The 21,147-nt window shown below is 43.5% G+C and overlaps 1 protein-coding gene across 1 annotated transcript in view; it reads left to right on the forward strand.

Annotated features, from left to right (window-relative positions):
* Positions 1-396: 396 nt before the first annotated feature.
* Positions 397-21,147, forward strand: part of KCMF1 (potassium channel modulatory factor 1) — a 56,639-nt gene continuing 35,888 nt past the window's right edge. Inside the window, exons 1-2 of the mRNA XM_019518205.1 lie at positions 397-434; positions 11,388-11,422. Coding sequence (XP_019373750.1) covers positions 397-434; positions 11,388-11,422 — 73 coding nt within the window. The remainder of the gene's footprint in view (positions 435-11,387; positions 11,423-21,147) is intronic.

A 21,147-nucleotide genomic window follows, 5' to 3' on the forward strand; every position in this document is an offset into this window, starting at 1 on the left:
TTTTTTTTTTTTTTTTTTTTTTTTTTAGAGCCTAGTACCAAAATCTTACCAGTATCACCCCTTTCTTACTACTGCATCCTTTCCTTTTAGAAATTATATTTCTTAGACTTGAGATATCTGGCAAGCCACTAATTAAGATCAATGAATGTTACATAATATTTGAAACAGTTTTGTTCAATTGCATGCTAAATGTCTTTCGGTATCTACTTTTCTCTTCTATCCCATCCTGTGGGTCTTTCTCACAATATAATATTCTCAGAGACAGTCAATATTTTCCCCTTAACAAAGCAGCTAAGTAGGATTACAAGTACTCTTAACTTAACGTCGTCCCAGTTCACCTTGTTTTGTTATTACATTGCTGATCTAGTTGAGAACATACTTGTTCAAAGTCGCGCAATGTTTGATTATAATGTTTGGCCACTGCCTGCTAGTAGGTAAGTACTGTGATGTAATTGGATTCACTTAACATCGTTTCCCTTAGTCACATTTTTCAAGAACATAACTATGACATTAAGCAAAGGAGCAGCTGTACTTCACAGTGCTTTAAAACCTTACTAGCTTCTAGGATACCACTTGACTTTTCCTTCAGAGCACTGAACATTTGAAGATTTCAGCTCTTTTAAAGAGGGATAGACCTTCTCAGCCACCTCACTTTTTCCCATTTAACTTGCAAGCCCCAGAAGATTTGCTGGAGTTGTGAGGAAGATGTCAAAACGTGGATACACTGAGACAATTCTTTCGAAGGGCCAAATAGATACTTGCTGTTAAATCAGAAATTAGAAGTTTGGAAAGGTAAAAATGATGAGTGTGAGCACTGCTGTTTGGGAACCTTTTGTTACTCTAAAACATGCTTTATTGTACAACTTCAAAGCTGTTGCCACTGCTTCAGAATCTGTTTTATCTTCTACCCTTTTTTTTCCACACAATTTAATGCAGGATTATAACCATTCAGGTAATCTCCTGGCACTGCCAGGAAGCTGCTTTGAGCTACTTACTGCTGCTTTGCTCTGCAAGGAAACGTTAGCGGTACAAAATTGCAGAAAATTAGGGTTAGAAGGGACCTCAGGAGGTCATCTACTCCAACCCCCTCCTCAAAGCAGGACCATTCCCAACTAGATCATTCCAGCCAGGGTTTTGTTGAGCCAGGCCATAAAAACCTCCAAGGATGGAGATTCCACCATCTCTCTGGTGTTCTAGTGCTTCACCACCCTCGTAGTGAGAGAATTTTTCCTAATATCCAACCCAAACTACCCTTGCTGCAACTTGAGACCATTGTTCCTTATTCTATCATCTGTCACCACCAAGCGCATCTATATGTGACACTATGTCACTGTAGCAATGTGCTACAGCGATGTACTGTCAGCGGGGAAAAACTATGGCACCAGAACTATGTCATTGTAGCAATGCGCACGCTCATTATAGTGCATTGCTATGGTGATGTAGTGTCTAAAATAACCGTGTGCTGCTGACACAGTGCAGTATGGGCTGTTACTGTGCTGTCATTTAGGAAGTACTGAGTGACATCACAGTGACAGTGCTGTAGGGGCACACGTAGACATGCCCACTGAGAAGAGTTTACCTCCATCCTCTTTGGAACCCCCCTTCAGGTGGTTAAAGGCTGCTGTCAAATCTCCCCCCCTCATTCTGCTCTTTTGCAGATTAAATAAACCCAGTTCCTTCAGCCTTTCTTCATAAGTCATGTGCCTCAGCCCCTGAACCATTTTCATTGCTTTCCGCTGGACTCTGTTCAACTTGTCCATATCCTTTCTATAGTGAGGGGCCCAAAACTGGACACACGACTCCAGATGTGGTCTCACCAATAATCACTTTCCTCAGTCTTGTCAACACTCCTTCTAATGCAGCCCAGTATGCTGTTAGCCGTCTTGGCAACAAGGGCACACTAACTCCATATCCATCCATACGCTGACTAATATCCATCGTATTGTTCACTGTAACCTCCAGGTTCTTTTCTGCCGAGCTGCAGCCCAACCAATGAGCCCCCAGCCTGTACTGGTGTATGGGATTGTTCTATCCTAAACACAGGACTTTACACTTGTTCCGGATGAACCTCGTAAGATTTCTTTTAGCCCAGTCCTCCAGTTTGTCTAGGTCACTCTGAATCCTAGCCCTCCACCCCAGCATATCCACCACACACCCCAGCTTGGTGTCATCCTCAAATTTGCTGTGTGCGCAAACCATCCCATCTTCCAGATTAGTTAACAAAGTTATTGAACAAAACTGGCCCCAGGACTGACTCCTGGGGCACTCTGTTCCTAGACATTGAGCCATTGATTACTAGCCATTGAGACTGACAGTCCAGCCAGCTTTCTATCCACCTTGCAGTCCATTCATCCAACCCGTACTTCCTCAACTTGCTTGCAGGTATGTTGGGGGAGACCCGTATCAAAAGCCTTGCTAGAGTCAAGGTATGGTATGTCCACTGCTTTCCCCACATCCGCAGAGCCAGTTATCTCATTGTAGAAGGCAATCAGGTTGGTTACGGATGACTTGTGCTTGGTGAATCCATGCTGACTGTTCCTAATCACCTTCTCCTCCTCCAGGTGCTTAGAAATGGCTTCTTTGAAGACCTGCTCCATGATTTTTCTGGGGACTGAGGTGAAGCTGAGTGATCTGTAGCTCCCTGGATCCTCTTCCTTCTTCCCTTTCTTGAAGATGGTCACTGTATTTGCCCTTTTCCAATTGTCAGGGACCTCCCCTGATTGCCACAAGTTTTCAAAGATAATAGCCACCGGCTCTGCAATCACATCAGCCATCTCCCTCAGCACACTCGGATGCACTGCATCTGGCCTCACGGGTTTGTATGTGTCCAGCTTTTCTAAATAGTCCCTAACCTGTTCTTTCACCACTGAGGGCTGCTCCTCTTCTCCCCATGCTGTGTTGCCTGGTGCAGCATTTTAATAATGTGAGTGACTGATCTGGCACATGCACAGAGGAGAGAAATTTTGGGCTTACCATTACCTGCAAACATCAGTTCCTTGGAATGTCTGCTGATACACAAAGCTGACAGCAGACTAAAGTCTGTTGTGAATGGCAGACTTGCATAATGTTACGCTGCGGTGTGTATTCTGTGGCAGCTTACAGGAACATGAAAGATCCATTGTTGTGAGTAGCATGACTGTATGGTGCGGTGGGCACTTATTTGGGGCCACATAGGGAGTTTTCATGGGTTGTCATGGGCTGAGTCAGCACACCTTTGCCCCCCACCCCCGCTGCAACAACTCACCAAAACTCCTTATGTGGGATGGGGCCATGGGTGGGTAGGGAATGGTGTTCAGGAGCCAGACAGGCAGGTGAAGCCAGGATGGTGGGGCACTGAGTGTCCCCTGCCTTGTGGGGAGCTGTGTGTGTGAGGGGGAGTGAGAAAAGAGGCTGCCTGGGTGCTGGGTCCTGGAAGCTGGCCAGGGATGAGGGGAACAAGGAGGGGGAAGGGGGCACGTGCAGCAGATCTTGCCTGGGTTGTGTGGTCTGCAGCTGCACCTCGTGGCACTCCTCATGGGACCAAGCCCTGCCCGGGACAGCCCATGCCCACTGGCCTGACCCTAGCCAACACTCATAGCTTCCAGCAGGGCTCCTCCCAGTGCACTTGGCTGCCTCACCTCTGATGGCAGCTCTTCCTCCTGATCTTACTGGGCCACTCCTGGCCAGGAGGAATTTTCAGCTGAGCAACTCCTGCCCCAGCATTTGGGGCCTCTGGCTCCAGCTCCTGGCTGCCTTCCATCCACTTGGCTGCCCCTACTGTATGGGCTAGGGGTTCATCATGTATCCCCTTTTTAACAGGGCTGTGCAAAGCTTCAGTCGCTAATTCGATTAGGAGGGGATTCGGCCCAATTCGGCAGCCAAATTTCTGAATCCAAATCAAATCGGAGGACGCTATAATCTCTCCAAATTGGAAGCCTCCAAATTGATTCGGAGAGATTCAGTGATTTGACCATAGATACAGCTTGATATGTTTTTTCTACATGCCTTGAGGTGCCAGGCATGGCTCTTGAATGCTGAGATGGTGGGGCGGATGAGGCGGACCCGGAAATGGAGCAGAAGTACTTCCGTTCCAATTCTGGGCACGCCACAGAGCGGTTTAACAAAGATAAGTGCCATGTGCTGCAGCTAGGGAGGAAGAATCATCAACTCTCCTGTAGCCTGGGAGGTACCATTCTAAGTAGCACAACTGTGGAAAGGGATCTTGGAGTTGTAGTTGACTCCAAAATGAACATGAGTCACCAGTGTGATGAGGTAATAAGCTAACAGCACTCTTCCTTGCATAAGTAGGTGTATCACAAAGAGGTCTAGGGAGGTGATACTTCCCCTCTATGCGGCATTGGTCAGGCCACAGCTGGAGTACTGTGTCCAGTTTTGGGTGCCACACTTCAGGAGGGACGTAGATAACCTGGAAAGGGTTTAGAGGAGGGCCACCTATCTGGCTAAAGGCCCACAGAAAAAATCCTACCAGGACCGATTGAAGGACCTGAATCTCTTCAGCCTCCACAAGAGAAGGCTGACAGGTGATCTTGTAGTCTACAAACTCATCCGGGGGGGGACAGCAGGAAATAGGGGATATGATGTTTACCAAAGCATCCATTGGGGTAACTAGAAACAGTGGGCACAAACTGAAGGAGAGCAAATTTAGACTGGACATCAGGAAAAAATTCTTGACAGTGAGGGTTGCCAAAATATGGAACATGCTTCCAAGGGAAGTGGTGCTGTCCCCTTCCTTGGGAGGTATTTAAGAGGAGATTGGACAAACACCTGGCTGGGGTCATCTGACCCCAGCACTCTTTCCTGCCAAGGGCAGGGGGTTGGACTTGATGATCTAATAGGTCTCTTCCAACCCTAAAATCTATGAACTCCCCCGCCCCCTGGCTTGGCGCCTGGTGCCTCCTGGGTCTGGGGGAGCACAGGGGTCCCCCCGCGGCTGATCGCTGAGCCAGTGGGGCCTGGGGAGAGGGGAGGGCATGGGCGCTTGGTGATTGACCTGGAAGTGGACCAGAAGTAGTTCTGGTCCACTTCCAGGTTTGCTGCCCAGCATGCGGGGGACCCTTCTCCCCCTCCCCCCATGCTCCTGTGGGACACTCCATCTGCGCCAGCATTGCAGCATTCACAAGCTGCACCTGGTACCTTGAAGTATGTAGGAAAAACATGAAACTGTCTATGGCTGAATCGCTGATTCTCTGAATTGTAATCAGATCTTCAGTTTCAGATTTGGCTGAATTGGAGCAGTGATCTGAATTGGCGATCAAATCACTGTCCCCGGAATCAGGCCAAATCTGAATCGAATGCTTTGCCCATCCCTCCTTTTTAATGAGTTGTTGTCAAGTGATTCAGTGGATCCCTGCAGTCATGTGCTGTAGTTGAGGCATCTGTGGACTAACACAGCTTTCTGCATTGCTGAGGAGTCTGCAAAAGGTGTAATAAAACAGAAGGAAGAGCGGAGCTATGCAGGTGCGCATTCCCAAAGGAAGCCAGAAGGAATTGAGATTCAACGCACAAGATTTTGAGGCTGCTTTAGAAATGAAAAGTTCTAATTACCAAAAATCCAGTTTGACATTTCCACATGTTTGTGAGGAAAGTCTTCCCCTCAAAAGTCCTTTGCAGTGTAATGAACTCAGTCTGCACTCTCAGCTGGATGCAGTCTGTTGGAATTAGACTGCAGAGCTGCAGCAGTCCAGTGGAGGGAGCCTGAGGAAGTCCAAGTAAGTTATGTTACAGTATATGTATGTTTTTCAGCCTGGGCTGCAATAGGCAGCTGCTCTCTTGTCCTGTCCACAGTCCCCCAAAAGACTTGCAAACTGTACATTTTACTCAGAATGCACCTTCACTAACTCTGTGTTACCTTTTCCATCATGCTGTCTCCTCAGTCTTCTGCAGCCTGGCTCCAATAGCTTCTCTAGCCCTCCATCATGCTTTGTAGTCTTTTAGCAGCCTCTGTTTTTGCAGCTTCTCTAGCCCTGTATTGCAAGCTTAGACACTTTCCTTGGCCAGACTGCAACTGACTTTTGGTTCCCTCTTTGTAACTGTTACAGTAGTCCTTTGTGGGGAGGGGAAAGAGGTCAAGCAGGTGTGCCCATAGCTTAAAGAGATACCTCTCAGGGTTGCTCCACATCATAATAAAGAGGAAAATAAGACCTACTCTGTGTATGTACATACCAGATGTATAATATTTTATTTATATAAAATAAACAATCAGGAAACTTAAAATAATGTTCTGCAATGCACCCTTTTCCCACAGGGAATTTCTGGCTACCCTTTACCTTTTACTCTTACACTTCTGCACCTTCTGTACCATGATTGTTTTTACATCCTTCACACCACTATCTAGGTTCTTGCGTCTAAACCTCTGTTTACCCCGTGTTCAATATATGCATTGACATACTACACCTGTAACCAGCGAGTCACAAATATTTATTTTGAAACAGCTACCATAATATCTTCCCCCTTACCTTCCTTGTATATATCAAAGACATATGCCTTTCCTGCCCTGTGTTGATACAGTCCTGAGATAGCTATATTTTTATATCCTAATCTCTCTACAAACAGTCTGAATCTTCCACCACTCTTTGTTCAGTTGTAAGCCTGAGTCCAATCTACTTCTAACTGGGTTCATCTATACATGCGCTTTACTACACAGTAGACTAATTGGCTCTGCAGTAAAGTGTCGCCATGTAAGTGTGTGGTGGTATTAGGGTGCAGTAAACTAACAAACTCTGCCATAAAATAGTACTGATGTTTCTTATGGCAAAGTATTTAACTGCACTAGACACTGACTAAATTGTGCCCAGTTAGCCTAGCCAGTTGCGGCCCGTTCCACCTCAGCTCGAATTGCTGCTGTCTTGGGCACACGTGTAGATGCTGCGCCCAGGAGCAGCTTACTCTGGCCTGAACTGCTCCAGAGTTTATTGCTTTGCATGTGTAGATTCATCCACTCTCAATTCTAAAGACCTCTATAACTATCTTACTCTGCCATCCAGTGCAAGTCTGAGGTCTGAAATGCTATATGCATCTCTCCATCCTATTTGTAGGCTGAGTAGCAGACCAGAATAGTTCATTTTTTTAGGTTATTGGGGGGAATTGTGGTAGGAGTAGAGTGGTTGTAATTGTACTCCATTTTAAAGATGATGGGCAATGGAAGAACTTAAAAATTTGAAAAATGTGATTCTGCATCCCAGTTGTTGGCAAGGTAGTTAAATCTGAATGTCTAGATTTACATTTTCTTTTGAAAATGTCACATTTTAACTTTTCGCTTCCTACCTTTCAGATTTTTTTTGAATACTTTTCTTCCCTCTCAGTTGTCTTGATGATTCTTGTCTGGCAATAAATTGTATGTACACAATTCAGTCATTTTTCATATGGCTAAAACATGATGTCAGGCTTTTTTCCCTTGCAGCTCGCTGTAGCGGGTCAAAACTAGGACTGAGTTATTCTTAGATCCTGATGTTAGCTTTACCACTGCCTTTCTTTGTGACCGTAAGAAAGCCACTTAATCTTTCTATGGCTCAGTTTCCTTGGTTGTAAAGTAGAGACAGTAATCCTTGTCTGTTTTTACTGAAGTGCTTTGAGTTATGTATGGATGAAAAATATCCCATATACCAAAATAATAGTACAACATAAAAGTTCATCAATAGTTCCAGTCTCGCAACAAAGAAATTATTAGTAGCTTGCCATGCGGTGTTGTAAATCTCCTTCAGTGCAACAGTGCTAGTGGAGCTTTTGGCTTTAAAGGAGTATTTTCATCTAAAACTTTATCCAAAAAAGGGAGGGCAAGGAGGCATGAAATTTACCAGAAAAATTCACAGAATTTGGAGAATAGTGGTGGGGATAGGGAAACTTATTATTCTGATTTGAGAGGGAAAAACTTTTTAAAATCTTAATGTCTGTTTTTTCAAATTTAATAGAATAGCTTTTTTTTCAATGAACTAATCAGTTTATCATTAACACATTGAATCGTATGTTTAAATATTCCTCTAAAGCGAGAAAATTCAACCTATCTCCACCTGTGACTCCAAAGTTGGACACTGTTGCTTTTTGTGACTTGCAGTGCTACAAATATTTTCAGCTGCTTGTTTGTAATATGTGACTGAATATATGTCTAGAATTGCAGTGGATGGGCAACAGAAAGTTTGTTGGTTTTGTGGGCAGGATTGTGTGGGTTTCATCTGCCTGTCTTGTCCAGTTATTTTTATTATATTTAAGCAGTATATTCATTAAAGCTTTGTGGGCAGCAAAAGATTGGGAGTCTAGGCAGGAAGAGAAATGATACTTTTTTTTTTGCCCTGGTTTTACTTTTGATTGTTAATGATTTCTACAAAGAACAGTGTCTTTTTAAAGAGAATATTTTGCCCATGAACTCAGCAATCAGCATAAAGACTTATTTTGGAGATGCTGCCCTAAAATTGAAAAATGATCCTCTAAAGCAGTGGTCTCCAAAGTGGAGTGCGCAAGATGATCCATTGGGGTGCAGGAAGAAAATATTAGAACTTCTATTTCTGTTTCTATAAATATACATATATTGGGGTGCATGCTCAAAAATTTTTTGCTGATGGGGTGCGCGATCAAAAAAGTTTGGAGCCCACTGCTCTAAAGTACCATTTCTCAACATGTGGGTTGCAACCCAAAAGTGGGTCACAAGAATATATGAAAGAGTCGTGAACAAACATAAAAAATGGATCCACAAACTTTAAGAATGGATTCTCTTTTAAAAGAGAAAATCACAGGAAAATGTAGCTTTTCCCTTGCAGGCAGGCAGAGTTCCAGCCTGCAAGGAGCTGCTTGGGGCCTCCCATGTCCCACATTCTGGGGGACTGAGAGTCAAGACTGGTCACTGTGGTTTACAAATGGGTTCTGGTACAAAAAAGGTTGAGAACCACGGCTCTAAACAGCTGATATCAAAGTCATATCCAAGCTGTTAAGGTAGAAGAAACTTTCTGTGGATGAGCTATGTGCTTTTCCAGTTCTCTAGGAATAAAAAAGATGATTAATTTCCCACAGTTTTGACATCTGATAATTTGGATTTTGAGGAGATGTAACAGTGTAGCTAACAGACTTATGTTTTGGCTGTTTTGTATAAAATGACCCAGGATTGTCTGACAATGATAAATTTGAGTTTTCTTTTTTTCTTCCAGTTGCCTTGCTTCACCAACATATTTTTTCTCTGTACTTTCATTAGATTAGAAAATTGATATCATACTGCTTTTGCTGTAGTTCTGGCTTTACTTGCAAGGGATGTGTTTTATCATATACATATTTTAAAAATAATCTTTAGCAAAATTCCCATGCTAATCAAGCCAGACAAGCTAATTATAATGGAAAAATAATAACCCAGAATAAAGTTTCATAAATTGTAAAACATAGATGATTTATGGTTTGCGGAGCAGTTGGTGGTATATGGAGAACTATTTTATCATTGCTGTTAGGTCTTTTCCTTGTTTCCAACTACTGCCATATATGTCCAGGCCCTTCACAGTGAAGAATAGAAGGTAGGCTGAGGAAAAAGGAGGAGGGCTAATTTAGCTGTTTCTGCTTAGCTTGTGTTTTATATATGGGTAGGAAATACCTGCCCTCTGGTAATAAAGTCGTGGGGAAACCAACAGTGTTATGGCCACCAGCAAGAGAGGATGTTCAGAAAATAAGGGAACACAGTGCACATCTATGTCTGCCCACACCGAGGAGCAGGCGGCTTGGAAACTGTCTGGGAGAAAATAGAACCAAGCGGCAGGGTAATGTGCTTCATGTGCGAGGCAAATGCAGGGAAAGAGGAATAGACTTAGTGAAATGACTGACAAAAAGTAAACACAAACTCCCTAAGAAAGGACAGTGCTTGTCTGACAGAAAATAATGCACAATATCCTAAACTTAACTTTAATTAATGTCCTGTCCATATCTCAAAGCCACACAGGACTCTGATTCTGCACCATCAAATGGAGACTATTAGGGCTGTGCAAAATGGCTGCGTTTCAATTCGGTTTCAGAATCAGCCATTTTGGAGGACAGTGATTTGTTTTGGTGTTTCGGATCACTGTCCTTTTTCGTTTTGGCTGAATCGGTTTCAGAGATTTGGTTCTATCGAACGTCCTCTGAATCTGTTTCGAACAGGCTGCAAGCTTTGCACCGTCCTACTGCCCAGCTGGGTGGGACTGGGGGCTTGCGGCCCCAGTGGGCAGCAGGATGGGGCGGTGGGTGGCTTGTCCGGGAGAGGGGGAGGGCTGTTGCCTTCCACGCAGGCAAGGAGACCCCCACACGGATCTCTGCCCTACAATCCAGCCTGACAGGGATCAGGGAAGCAGCGCAGAGCTGTGAGCAAGCCTGCCGGTCGCTGCTGCGCAACTTGGCTCCACAGGTAGCAGAGATCTGTGCTGGGGGTCTTCTCAGCGCCACTGCCTGCCCTGCATTGCCCTGGCGACGTGGGGCATCTCGGGGCGGGCAGCGGTGGTGAAGAGGTCCTGGCATGGATCTCTGTTCCCTGCAGAGCCAAATCATGTGACCAGCACTGCCCTGCTGCGCAATCTGGCTCTGCAGGGAGCAGAGATCCACACCAGGGTCTCTTTGCCGCTGCTGCCTGTCTCGTGCAGCCCCAGGTTGCTGGGGTAGTGCGGGGCGGGCAGTGGTGGTGAGGAGACCCGCAGCACAGATCTCTGCTCCCTGTGGAGCCGTTGCATGGCAGGGCATCAACGTACAGCTGTTCCCCTGCAGGCTCAGCTCTGAAACTCCAAAATTTTCCAAAACATTTCCGAAACGTTTTGGATGCCTCATTTTGTTTCAGAGCCTTCCGTTTCAATTCTGATTCGGTGTTTCAGGCGCCAAAATGGCCCAAAACACCTCTGAAATGAAATGGCTGCTGAAATTTTGCACAGACCTAGAAACCATGTCGTTGACTGAGTTTAGAGTCCTGCCCTACAGCCTATTGTCTTATTTTTCTACCTTAACTTCCATTTACAGCTCCTCCCAAGTTAGCATTTCTGTTAATAGAATTCACGTGCTATTTATCCCACTCCAGATTAACAAAGATGTTTAACAAGACTGTACCTAATGCCAGCCAGTTCTTGTGTTGCCACATTAAAATTCTTTTCACAGCCTGATACAATAAGTTTCCATTTATAAACACTCTGCTTACAGAACTTCAGTGAGCTTTCCATTTGCAATCCTGTTCAAAGGCCAAGTTCATTTGAATGAATCACCAGAAAATTTTTGAGACGGTGTCAGAGTCCTCACTAAAAAGCTAAGTACGTTTGAACAAGTGTGCTTATTGTCCATTACGTCTGTTATTTTGTTCAAATACATTATTAGTAGAGTGCACCGACAGAGATTTTTGGGGCCAATACTGATAGCTGATTTTTTTTTAAGGAGGCATATTGGCCAATACCAGTCTGATTTCCAATACCAGCCCAGCTGCTTGGAGAGCTGTGTGGAGCTGGTAAGTCTACTGTGGTGGAAGCTGAGGGGGGAGGGAAGGGGCTTGGAGCAAATCAAGGCCCCTGTGGTGAGGGAGGAGTGGGACGGGCTGGGGTAAGCACTGCCCAGCTGGGTCAGGACGGAGCTGTGGCTCATCTGGGAGTGGCGGCTCCCGCCACTGCACGCTGCTCGCCTGGGACCCACTCATCTGGTGGCTTCTGCCGCTTATTTGGGAGGGCATGCAGGGGGGGAGAAGGGGCCCCCAGATCTGCATGTGGTGGGCTGGGAAGAGCCCTGCACAACCCCAGCCACCCCACCCAATGAAGATCTGGGGGCACCCCCTCCCATACCATCCTGGACAAGCAGTGTACAGCAGCTAGGGCTGTGCTCCCCCCCACCCCGTGCCCTCGGACAAGCTGTGGCTCCATCTTGTGTCCACCCCACCCTGGCTGGGCAGTGCTTGCCCCAACCCCACTGCTCCCTCATCACAGGGGTCTTGATCTGCACCCCCATTCATGCCCTTTCCATTCCGCTTCCACCACACCGGACTTATCAGCTGCACGCAGCTCTTCAAGCTGCCAGGCTGTGCTCCTCTCTGCCTATGTGTTGTGCTGCAGCTGCGTGCATTCATGGGTATTTATCAGCCAAATTATCGGCCACATGAGGCCAATTTCCCGTACGATCAATTTTCTTTATATGGGTGCTGATCTGATATGGGAGTGATGTATTAGTGCACCTCTAGTTATTTGGCTTGTCTGGCAAAATCTGCTTATAAATCAGTGCTGCTTATTGCTCCTGCTTTGTTTTCCTTAGATATTTAGATAAGTTAAATGTCACACTTCCATCTTTGAGGGTGTTGATATTTTTCCTCGGAGGTGTAGTGGTAGGAGTATGGGCCTGGTGAAGTCTATTTGGTGTTAGTGGAAGTATTTAATAGTTGTTGCCCAGTTTTATCTTTGAAACGGTCAGTGTTTTGTCTTCTCTATACTGTGATCAGCCCCATTACTAAGTACAGTAAAAGCCCTGTTATCTGGCACGAGTGGGGACTGGGGGTGCTGGGTATCTAAATATTCTGGTTACCTGAGACTGGTGGTTTTCGGCTGGACATAGGGGAGGTTGGCGGCGCCGGACAGTGAGCAGCAGCCGCCATGTGCAAGCTTTCCCTCGCATCTCCCTGCATCCAGTCAACTGCAAATTCCATTTAATAGAGTATTTTGGGTAGTGGAATGCTGGATAACACAGTATTTCTTAAAGCAGGGTTTCCTGAACCTTGTAGATTTACTCCCCACCATAGGAAAGCCAGGCACTCTTGCTCCCCCTCCACTTCAGTAGCTGCTGCTTATTTTCTCACCTTACAGTGAGAGAAACAATGGTGGCTGCTGAATGAGACTGGGTAGTTGCCAACTGCTGCTATGGTTTGCTTGTGCCCCTTTCAGAGGTGTATCCCGCAATTTGGGAAACGCTGCCTTTCACCCAAAACTTTATTTTGGGCCATCAGTCCTTGTGGTCAGTATGTATTTCTTTGATAACATAACTAGGAACAACACGGCCTTTCATTTTTTTTTCTTGTAATGTGTAAAATGCATAGACGGTATCATTTATGTTTGCTTTTATAAGAGCTTTGGGAGTAAAGTAAATGAGTTTTCCCTGATGTGAATTATATGGTTTTATATTTTGCCCCTGTCTCTTTCCCCCTCCCAATACAAAATTGGATTAAAAATACCCCTAAATAGAACAGGAGGGAGTCTTGTTTGAAAAATGCATTTAAAATGCCATACTGCCTTTTGCAGCTATTTTTCCATCCTATTCAGATGAGTAGCTTGAATGATATTGCCCAGGATTGTTTTAGGTTTGCATAAATTTCAGCTCCTCTATAGCTGCTCACTGAACTATCTGTTTTTGGCAGGAGGGTGTGGTTTTTTTTTTGTCCATGTCCTCTTCAAAATGGATAAAGGCTTTTTTTTCTCTCTACTAGAGCTGAATCCAGAGGTATTAGATTTCACTTGTCAGGAAATGTAGTTGTATAGGATCATAGGCCACAGAATTACCCTTGACCAGATGCTGCATAAGAAGCATTTTATCTTTGTATTTATCTATCCATTTGATTTATGTGCTGCCCTTTCCAATAAGGCTCGGGATGGCTTACTGTAAGAGAAATGGAATATTTTTATTTTAGAATCTGAAAGTTCCCAATTTGATAGAGTTGAATAAAAACGATGTTTTCAGAAATTCCTGCCATCTTGCGTTTTACAGGTTTTTTTGGGAGGCCTACTAGAGAAATCTGCTGGATGATCAGTTGTGCAGGACCAAGAGTTGCATATTAAGAGCTGAAAGCTTCTGATGATTTGGCTATAAATTAATAGCAAGGAAGCAATTGCTCTTTTTTCCTGGTATGCCATAAGGAATTATAAATTAAATACAAAATTAGACTTGGGTAGTGTATGCAGTCACCTGAATTCAGTTGGAGATAAACAGGTAAAATGTTAACTACTAAACTTTCTTCTCTAGAAGTTTCATGTCTTGTCTCAGTAGTTTGGTTCTTGTGTCAGTGAGCTGTACAGTGTCAGCAGTTTAGCACCTTTGTGTCTTGATAGGTGCTTACTGAACTGAAATAAACTCTGTGATATTTTTATATCTTTTTAAAATACCATTTATGTCAAATATTAGAACAGTAATTGTACGCTCCATCTCTCCTAGTAATCTGTAGTACGTCATCCAGCCTGGTGTTCCTGCTTGGTAATAACAATAAAACATCATCCTCAATTGGCAGACTGTTCATAATTGAGAAGCTAGTGACATTGTGTCATTTTTGCCTCAGGAGCTATTTTAAAAAATCAAAAAAATGTATAGCAGCACCTCAGTGATTTTTTCATTAATGTTTGTGGACAAGTTTGGATTATTCTCTAGCATGTTACAGAGGTGGCTTTTAGTGCTCATGAAGTTATGTCCCTAGCTAGTCAATTTGGGAAGTCCTATAATGTGCAAAGCCTGTGCGTAATAAGGTTGTCTAAAGAAAGCAAGACTGTTTTGAGATTCTGATATTAAAGGTGCCAAAGAAATATGAAGAATTATATGCTTTTAATATTGGCTTTGTTATTACCAAGCTCTCTTGGTTGCTGCTGCAGACGAAAAGGCTATTTGAGTTTTCCTGCAACTTTAACAGAGCTGCAGAAATTTAAAAAAAACCAAAAACCTTCAGAGAGGTTGTGTAATTGTAGGGGTGCGCCAATTAAGATTTTTTTGGGGGCCGATACTGACAGCCAATTATTAACGAGCCATATCAGCCAATACTGATCTGATTACTGATATGTAGCCCAGCAGCTTGGCAACCTGGTAAGTCTGCTGGTGGGAGGGGAGAAACATGTAGGGGTGGGGGGGCAGATTGAGGCTCCCATGATGAGTGGGGGGAGTGGGACTGGAGCAGCAGCAGGTGCTGTGTAGTCGGGGCAGGATTGAGCCACAAGCAGCTTGTCCAGGGGAGGGGGCGGCTCCTGCTGCTGCACACCCCCCCCCCCCATGGGAGGCATGGAGGGTACATGCCCCCCTGTATCTGTGCGTGGGGTGAGGTCAGGCTAGGGCTGGGGGGCAGTGCTGGGCTCTTCATGGCAGGGGGGTCTGGGCTGTGGCTGAGCTTGAGAGGGGTACTATGGGATGGGCTGCAGCCACCCCAGAATTCTCTGTAGCCCTCCCATAGCCCCTTCTCCCAGCACCGCCACCTGCCCCAAGCACAGCCCCCAGGCAGGAAAAGCCTGGAGATGCCCCTGGCATCAGCCCGCAGTGGCAGCCTGCCTTCACCCCACGCACAGATCTGGGGGGCACATGCCTGGCTCCCCCAGGGCAGGGGGTGCAGCGGCAGGACCTCTCCCCTTCCCTTGCACTACCTGGATGAGCTGCTCGCAGCTCAGTCCTGCACCCTTCTCCACCCTGGCTGGGCAGTGCCTGCCCATGTCCCATCCCCACTTTTTCTGTCACCATGGGGGTCTTGATTTGTCTCCCCTCTGCTCCCCATGCCCCTTCCACCCAACTGACTTACCAAGAGATGCTTCTCTCCAAGCTGCTGGGCTACATTCTTGGCCGCATGCATGCTGCGGCCTTGCCCATGCATGTAGCATTTATCAGCGACATTATTGGCCACATTAGCCATTAAATGCCAATTGCCAATAATGTCAATTTTCTTTTTATTGGTGCCGATATGATATCGACCAATGTATCTGTGCACCTCTAGTGTAAATGTATTTAATGGATAATATTTTCAGCATTCAACCATTTGTAGTCCAGTCTGAGCTGTAAGACAGTGTATTACTGGAAAAATGTGTTGAGAGATGGAGAGGGAGATTCATATAATAGTATATTACAATATATTTTATATACATTACATGTATAATATGTTTTTATTTTCATTTTTGGCCAGTCCTACTAATTACATTGTCAGTCATCTTCTATTTAATTGTACACAAAAAATGTTAAAATGACTTTAACCTGAATATTAAGTATTGAGGGATTATGTTAGTTTGTACCATTTAAATGTGTTCCCTTTTATGTATTCTTTAGGTTAGCCTTCAATTATGTGGTCACATACCATTTTCCTCCATAGGGCTCTGTCTCATTTAGTGCATAGAATGGACCGTGCTCTTGAGGTGAGCCATGGTTGTTTAGTAAAGGAGTCTTTAAGGGTCCCTGTATCTTTTGTTGGAACAAGAACCAGACCAGAGGGATGGAAGGACAAACTGAGACAAAACAGACTGAGACTTGGTTTGGGGAGACAGGAGGAGGGAGCCTAGGACTGGAAGTAAAAGGAAGGATATGGAAGTGGAGGGGGTTGGGCCAGAGGTGTGTGTGTGAAGTTGGTTGAAGTTGCTCGACCAGCATCCTGTAGGGCAGCAGTTCCCAAACTGTAGGTTGCAACACCAAGTCGGATCGCAACATCAGTGGGTGGGGTCACGGGGGTGGGGGGTTGTGGGTTGGGAGTGAAGGGCCATGCTGAGGAAATGGGTCATGCTAAGGAAAAGTTTGGGAAGCACTGCCATAGGGCGTCTGTGGCAGAGGCAATGATTCAGGCTAGCTCTGCAGATAGCCTTTAACTGGCTCTGTGTGATATGTAGAGCAGCCTCAGTCAGTTTGTTGGGAATGATATATATGTACAGGCTGATCAGCACTGAAAGAAACTTGGGAAAACACATGGTGCTTGAAAGCACTGAAGAGGTTAACAGCAAAAATCTAAGAAATTTCTGCCAAGCAAGTGTAAATAGAACTTTTTTTCAAGACTTATGATTCGGCCAAGTTTGGTTGGCTTCTCACAGTAACAGCAAAAAGCAAATCTTTGACACAAAGCCAACCTCTAGTGAATTTCAGTTTCTTGCTCTAAACTCCGTATGAGGGTACTAGAGTGCTGAAAGGTTGCCACAACCTTTTTTCAGATTGCACGCTGACCTGTTTGTTCCCTAGCTTCAGTCTCTGAAACAACTGCACCCTTTGGTCTGAAATTAAAAAAAACAAAACAAGACGAAACAAAACCCACAACCAGAAGGAGGCACGTGGTGAAGTAAATTTCAACTCAAATGGTCCATGTTTGTCATCGTTATAAGCAATTAGAATCAGCATTTTATAATAGGAAGCTTTAGGCAACCTTAGTAACGTACAGTATTTCCAACCCTGCTTGTAATATTCTCTGGAATGTAATAATTAAAAACAGTCCATAGACTGCAGTTTTCCTTTGATATCTTAGAAGCGGGGCAGCCTGGCTTTATTTTACCTTAATTTGCATCCTTTTGGTGATATTTTTTTTTTTTGAGCAAGCCTAAGGAGGTAGGTGGCTGTCTCCCACTGAAATTTAGTGAGATTTATTTAATTAATTCCCTTAGGCTTTTGAAGCTTTCAGTCTTAGCTCTTTGGCTGAGTTGGGCAAACTAGTCCAGTATAGCATGTGAAGAGATATGATAACTGGGCATTTCCCTTCTGGAGAGCAGAATATTGAAAAACTTCATCTTCTTTTTACATGCATGTAAAATTAGATGGCAAGGGATCACTTAGACTGAGTCATCACAATCAAAGGAAGAGGTTAAACTTGTGCTTGACTTCTGACTCAGAAGACTAGATTTTGGAGCATTCAGTGTACTGCTAAAATTAAGGGGCTTTATTTTGTCTCCATGGCTTCTGTCAAGAAGCATTTTCTGTTCACAGGCTGATCTTTCCTTTTTCTTTATACCTGAGAGTTAAATTTGTTTTTTAGTGAATTCAGGAAACTGATGCTTGAACATGTTTTGGAAGTTCACTAGATTTCCTTTCCTTTAAAGTGAAATGTGCCATTCTTTCTTTGACAAGTCAAACAAAATACAGAGCCTTACTGTGCTTTAACCTATTTATAGTATTTAATAAAAAAAAACTAGTTCTGCTAGTGTGAGGAGACTTGCTTCCGAATTGGCTAAGATTTCCTTTAAGTAAACTATGTTGCCTTTTCAGTGTTACCCTTGAGATCACATGATAGGTCTGATGAGGTTTGCCTACATTAACTGAGTATGGGACGAGTGAGGTTACTTTTGTCTGGAGAAGATAAGTTGTTTTTTTTTTTTATATAGTATCAAGGGGTATATCTTTGTTTCACACACTAGTAGTTTCTGTATATTCAGGTTATCCACTATTCTCAAAAGTTTGGGTTATTCTACTAGATCTGTAGCACCCTCAGAAGCTTGTGTTTATGAAAATATTTGAATCCCAAATTTGGAAGGCAAGTACATGTTATCCAAACCATACCTCTGTCCAGGCCTCTGGTCCCCCTCTCTCGAAATCAGATTAGGTGCTCATTTCAGTCTTTCCAATTATATACTACTTGGCTATCGTCTGATGGGGATTCCTTAATGCTAGTCAATTCCTATCAGAAAGAATTGTAGAACAAAGGGAGTAAGCTCACTTTCTAACATACTTGGTTGTAAGGAGAAGCATCAACAGTAATAAATATGGAAATAGTTTTAAAAATCTTTTCACGCTGTACATGCTTACTCTAAATTGTCTTTCTGTAAAATATTTTTTTGTAACTTCTTGTGTAGTCTTGAAACATGATACGATGAAAAATAGCTTGAAGGCACTTCAAGAGGTCACCAAAGCACAAACATCTATATTTTAACCATTCTCAACAGTAACAGTAATCTAATTTCCTCCTCACAGTTTCTAATGGTGGAGATTCCATGACTTCTCTAGGTAACCTAGTGCAGTGCTTACCTACCTTCGTAAGTCAGAAAGGTTTTTCCTAATATGCAGCTTACATTTTCCTTGTTCCAGTTCAAATCCATCACTACTTTTCCTGCCCCATGTTGAAGGAGAGAATGATTTTGCAACCCTGGAACTCTGAAAGCGTGTTCTGTTTTTTTTTATCCAAATCAATGATGCATCTATCTTCTTGATGCATATCAGGGAAAAAATCTTTAGGAATGCTGTTTTAATCATTTAAAAGTAGGATGAACCATAACAACCTTAAAGCTTTTAGCACAATGCTACCCTCTAGTGGAACAGTCTTGGAAAAAAATGACTTGGTCCTGTTTCCATTGGGTTCTCAGCAGTGGTTGGCCATGGTAAACCAGAGAGTAAAGACGAGTACAAATAGATTAGAGGAAATTATAATGCAAGAAACAACAACATGAAGTTGAGCTGAGGCTTCGAGAAAATTAGGTTAAAAGAGCTTAGCAGTTGGAATAAGAAAATAGTTTTAATTGCTTTTCTTTACATAAGCAGTACATTATTATAGGTAATAGAATAACTGTGGTTGGGGTATGCTCAAAGTGGGGATATAAAACTAATGGGAATGTAATTATTTGATTGGACCTATTATGAGGGTATGCTTAGAGTTTTATCAGTAATTAAATAGGACATTAATTAGAATTAAAAATAGCTGAAAATACCATTTTAAATTAAAATTTGTAGTTTACAGTTTCCCTTATTGGTATCACACAATTCTTCTTTTCAGCAGTATTATGGGAACTCTATGGAAGAAACTAGAGGACAATTCTCAGTTAAATTTTATATTAACATTCCCCCCCAATATAATGTTTCATAAACAACTTACCTTTGCATCAGCTATTTACACAGCTCCAACAGGAGTAAATCAGAAATCATAACTAGAGCCTGCAGATCCTTGATGTGCCTGGTCCACCTGTTATTTCGTACTCTTCTTTCAGGGATTTTTCATATTCACGTCTTCTCTAAATGTTTTATCAGTGTACACGTTTTAATTCAAAATCGCACTTGGAGGATAGGTAATGTACCTTGCAGTTTGCAGCATTTTGAAATATATGGATGAAACAGTTGGACTATGAGAGCAGACTGACAGACCTGCTGTTCTCACCTCTATCATGTTTTTTGTTAGGTATTTTGAGGTATGAAAGTCTTAAGGTACTGTTTATGTCATTGGCTGGTGAAAAATCTATTAACATATTTCAGGGATTAAAAATGAAATTGAAAAATTAAAGTCATGGGGACACCTAGGATTTTGATCTCCAAAAGTTGGCAATTTTTTTTTAAGATTTTTAGGATGAAGTGGGTGACAGCTGTGGCAAGAGATCTGTATGCATTAGGAGGGTGGAGTAGTTTGCTGTCATGTTCAAGCATTTTTGTGGGTAGCTGAGATCTTGGGCAAATGTGTGGTAAGTTTGACAGAAAAAGGAAATAATGGGAGATGGATTCTAGGGAGAAGATTTTTAAATGGAAGCATAAAAGGAAAGAAGAGTGGGAGGAGTCCCTGGTGATGATCAGAGAGGTGTCGGTCTGGTGAATGAAGACATCTCTCATTGGATGTTTAAGGAAAAGGAGAGGGTGGAATTCAGACTATTGTAGGGATCTGGCCAAATAAACTTTTTGGAAGGTGGGCTCAATATTTACTAATGTGTATGCACAAAGCAGTGTGTATGCACTGTCAAAAGTTATGTGGTAATATTGACAGCATTTGTGCATATCTCAACGTGCAAAAAATAAGTTGTTTCACATTCTTCAAGAGCAAATGTGCTAATTGAAATTTTCACTATTGAAGTGAAAGATGAGAACATTGAGACGTTGTTCATCATTACCAAAATGTAACTAGGGCAGTTTTTAGATACTGTTCCAGGACATGACCAATTTAAAAAAAAAAAAAAAGATCGCAGCTCCTTAATCTGGATATTGTCTACCCGGCAAATATTACTCTCTTAGGTCTGCTACTAAATGTAGAAAGTGAAGAAACAAAAACAGAAATAAAGGGAGAAAGTAAAAGAATCAATATTTGTCCTAATGTAGGATGATTGATTAAACATTAGAAATGTCCAGATAATGGCTATGTGCATCTATCCATACAGGGAAAATTCATTCCTGCTTAATGCTGTTGATCCTGTGTCTGAAAGGAAAACCACAGAATATTGCTTTACGTTGTTGAAGAGTCCCCCTAAAACAGGGCTGGGCAGTTATTTGGACTGGAGGTTCACTTAAGGAGTTTCAGTGAGCTGTTGTGGGGGTGGAGTTAACACTGTGGGAGGCAGTGGAGGCGGGCAGTTGATCCTATCCAGCCCTGAGCACCTTTGCCCCACACTCTCCTCTGGGGGGGCCAGATGGAGTGGGCGGGGTCTCCATGGAGACCAGCCCAGGACCCCCACGGGCAGGGTGTACTTACCTGGGTGGATGGGATGGGGCTGACTGAGTTGAATAAAGTCTGAATGAGCTTGAATAAAACAGCTGAAAGGCAATTGATGGAACATAATTGTGTTTCTTCCCCCCCCCCCCCCCCCCCCC

Source organism: Gavialis gangeticus, unplaced genomic scaffold, assembly GCF_001723915.1.
Source record: "Gavialis gangeticus isolate Ggan-Ray unplaced genomic scaffold, GavGan_comp1, whole genome shotgun sequence".
Lineage (NCBI taxonomy): Eukaryota > Metazoa > Chordata > Crocodylia > Gavialidae > Gavialis > Gavialis gangeticus.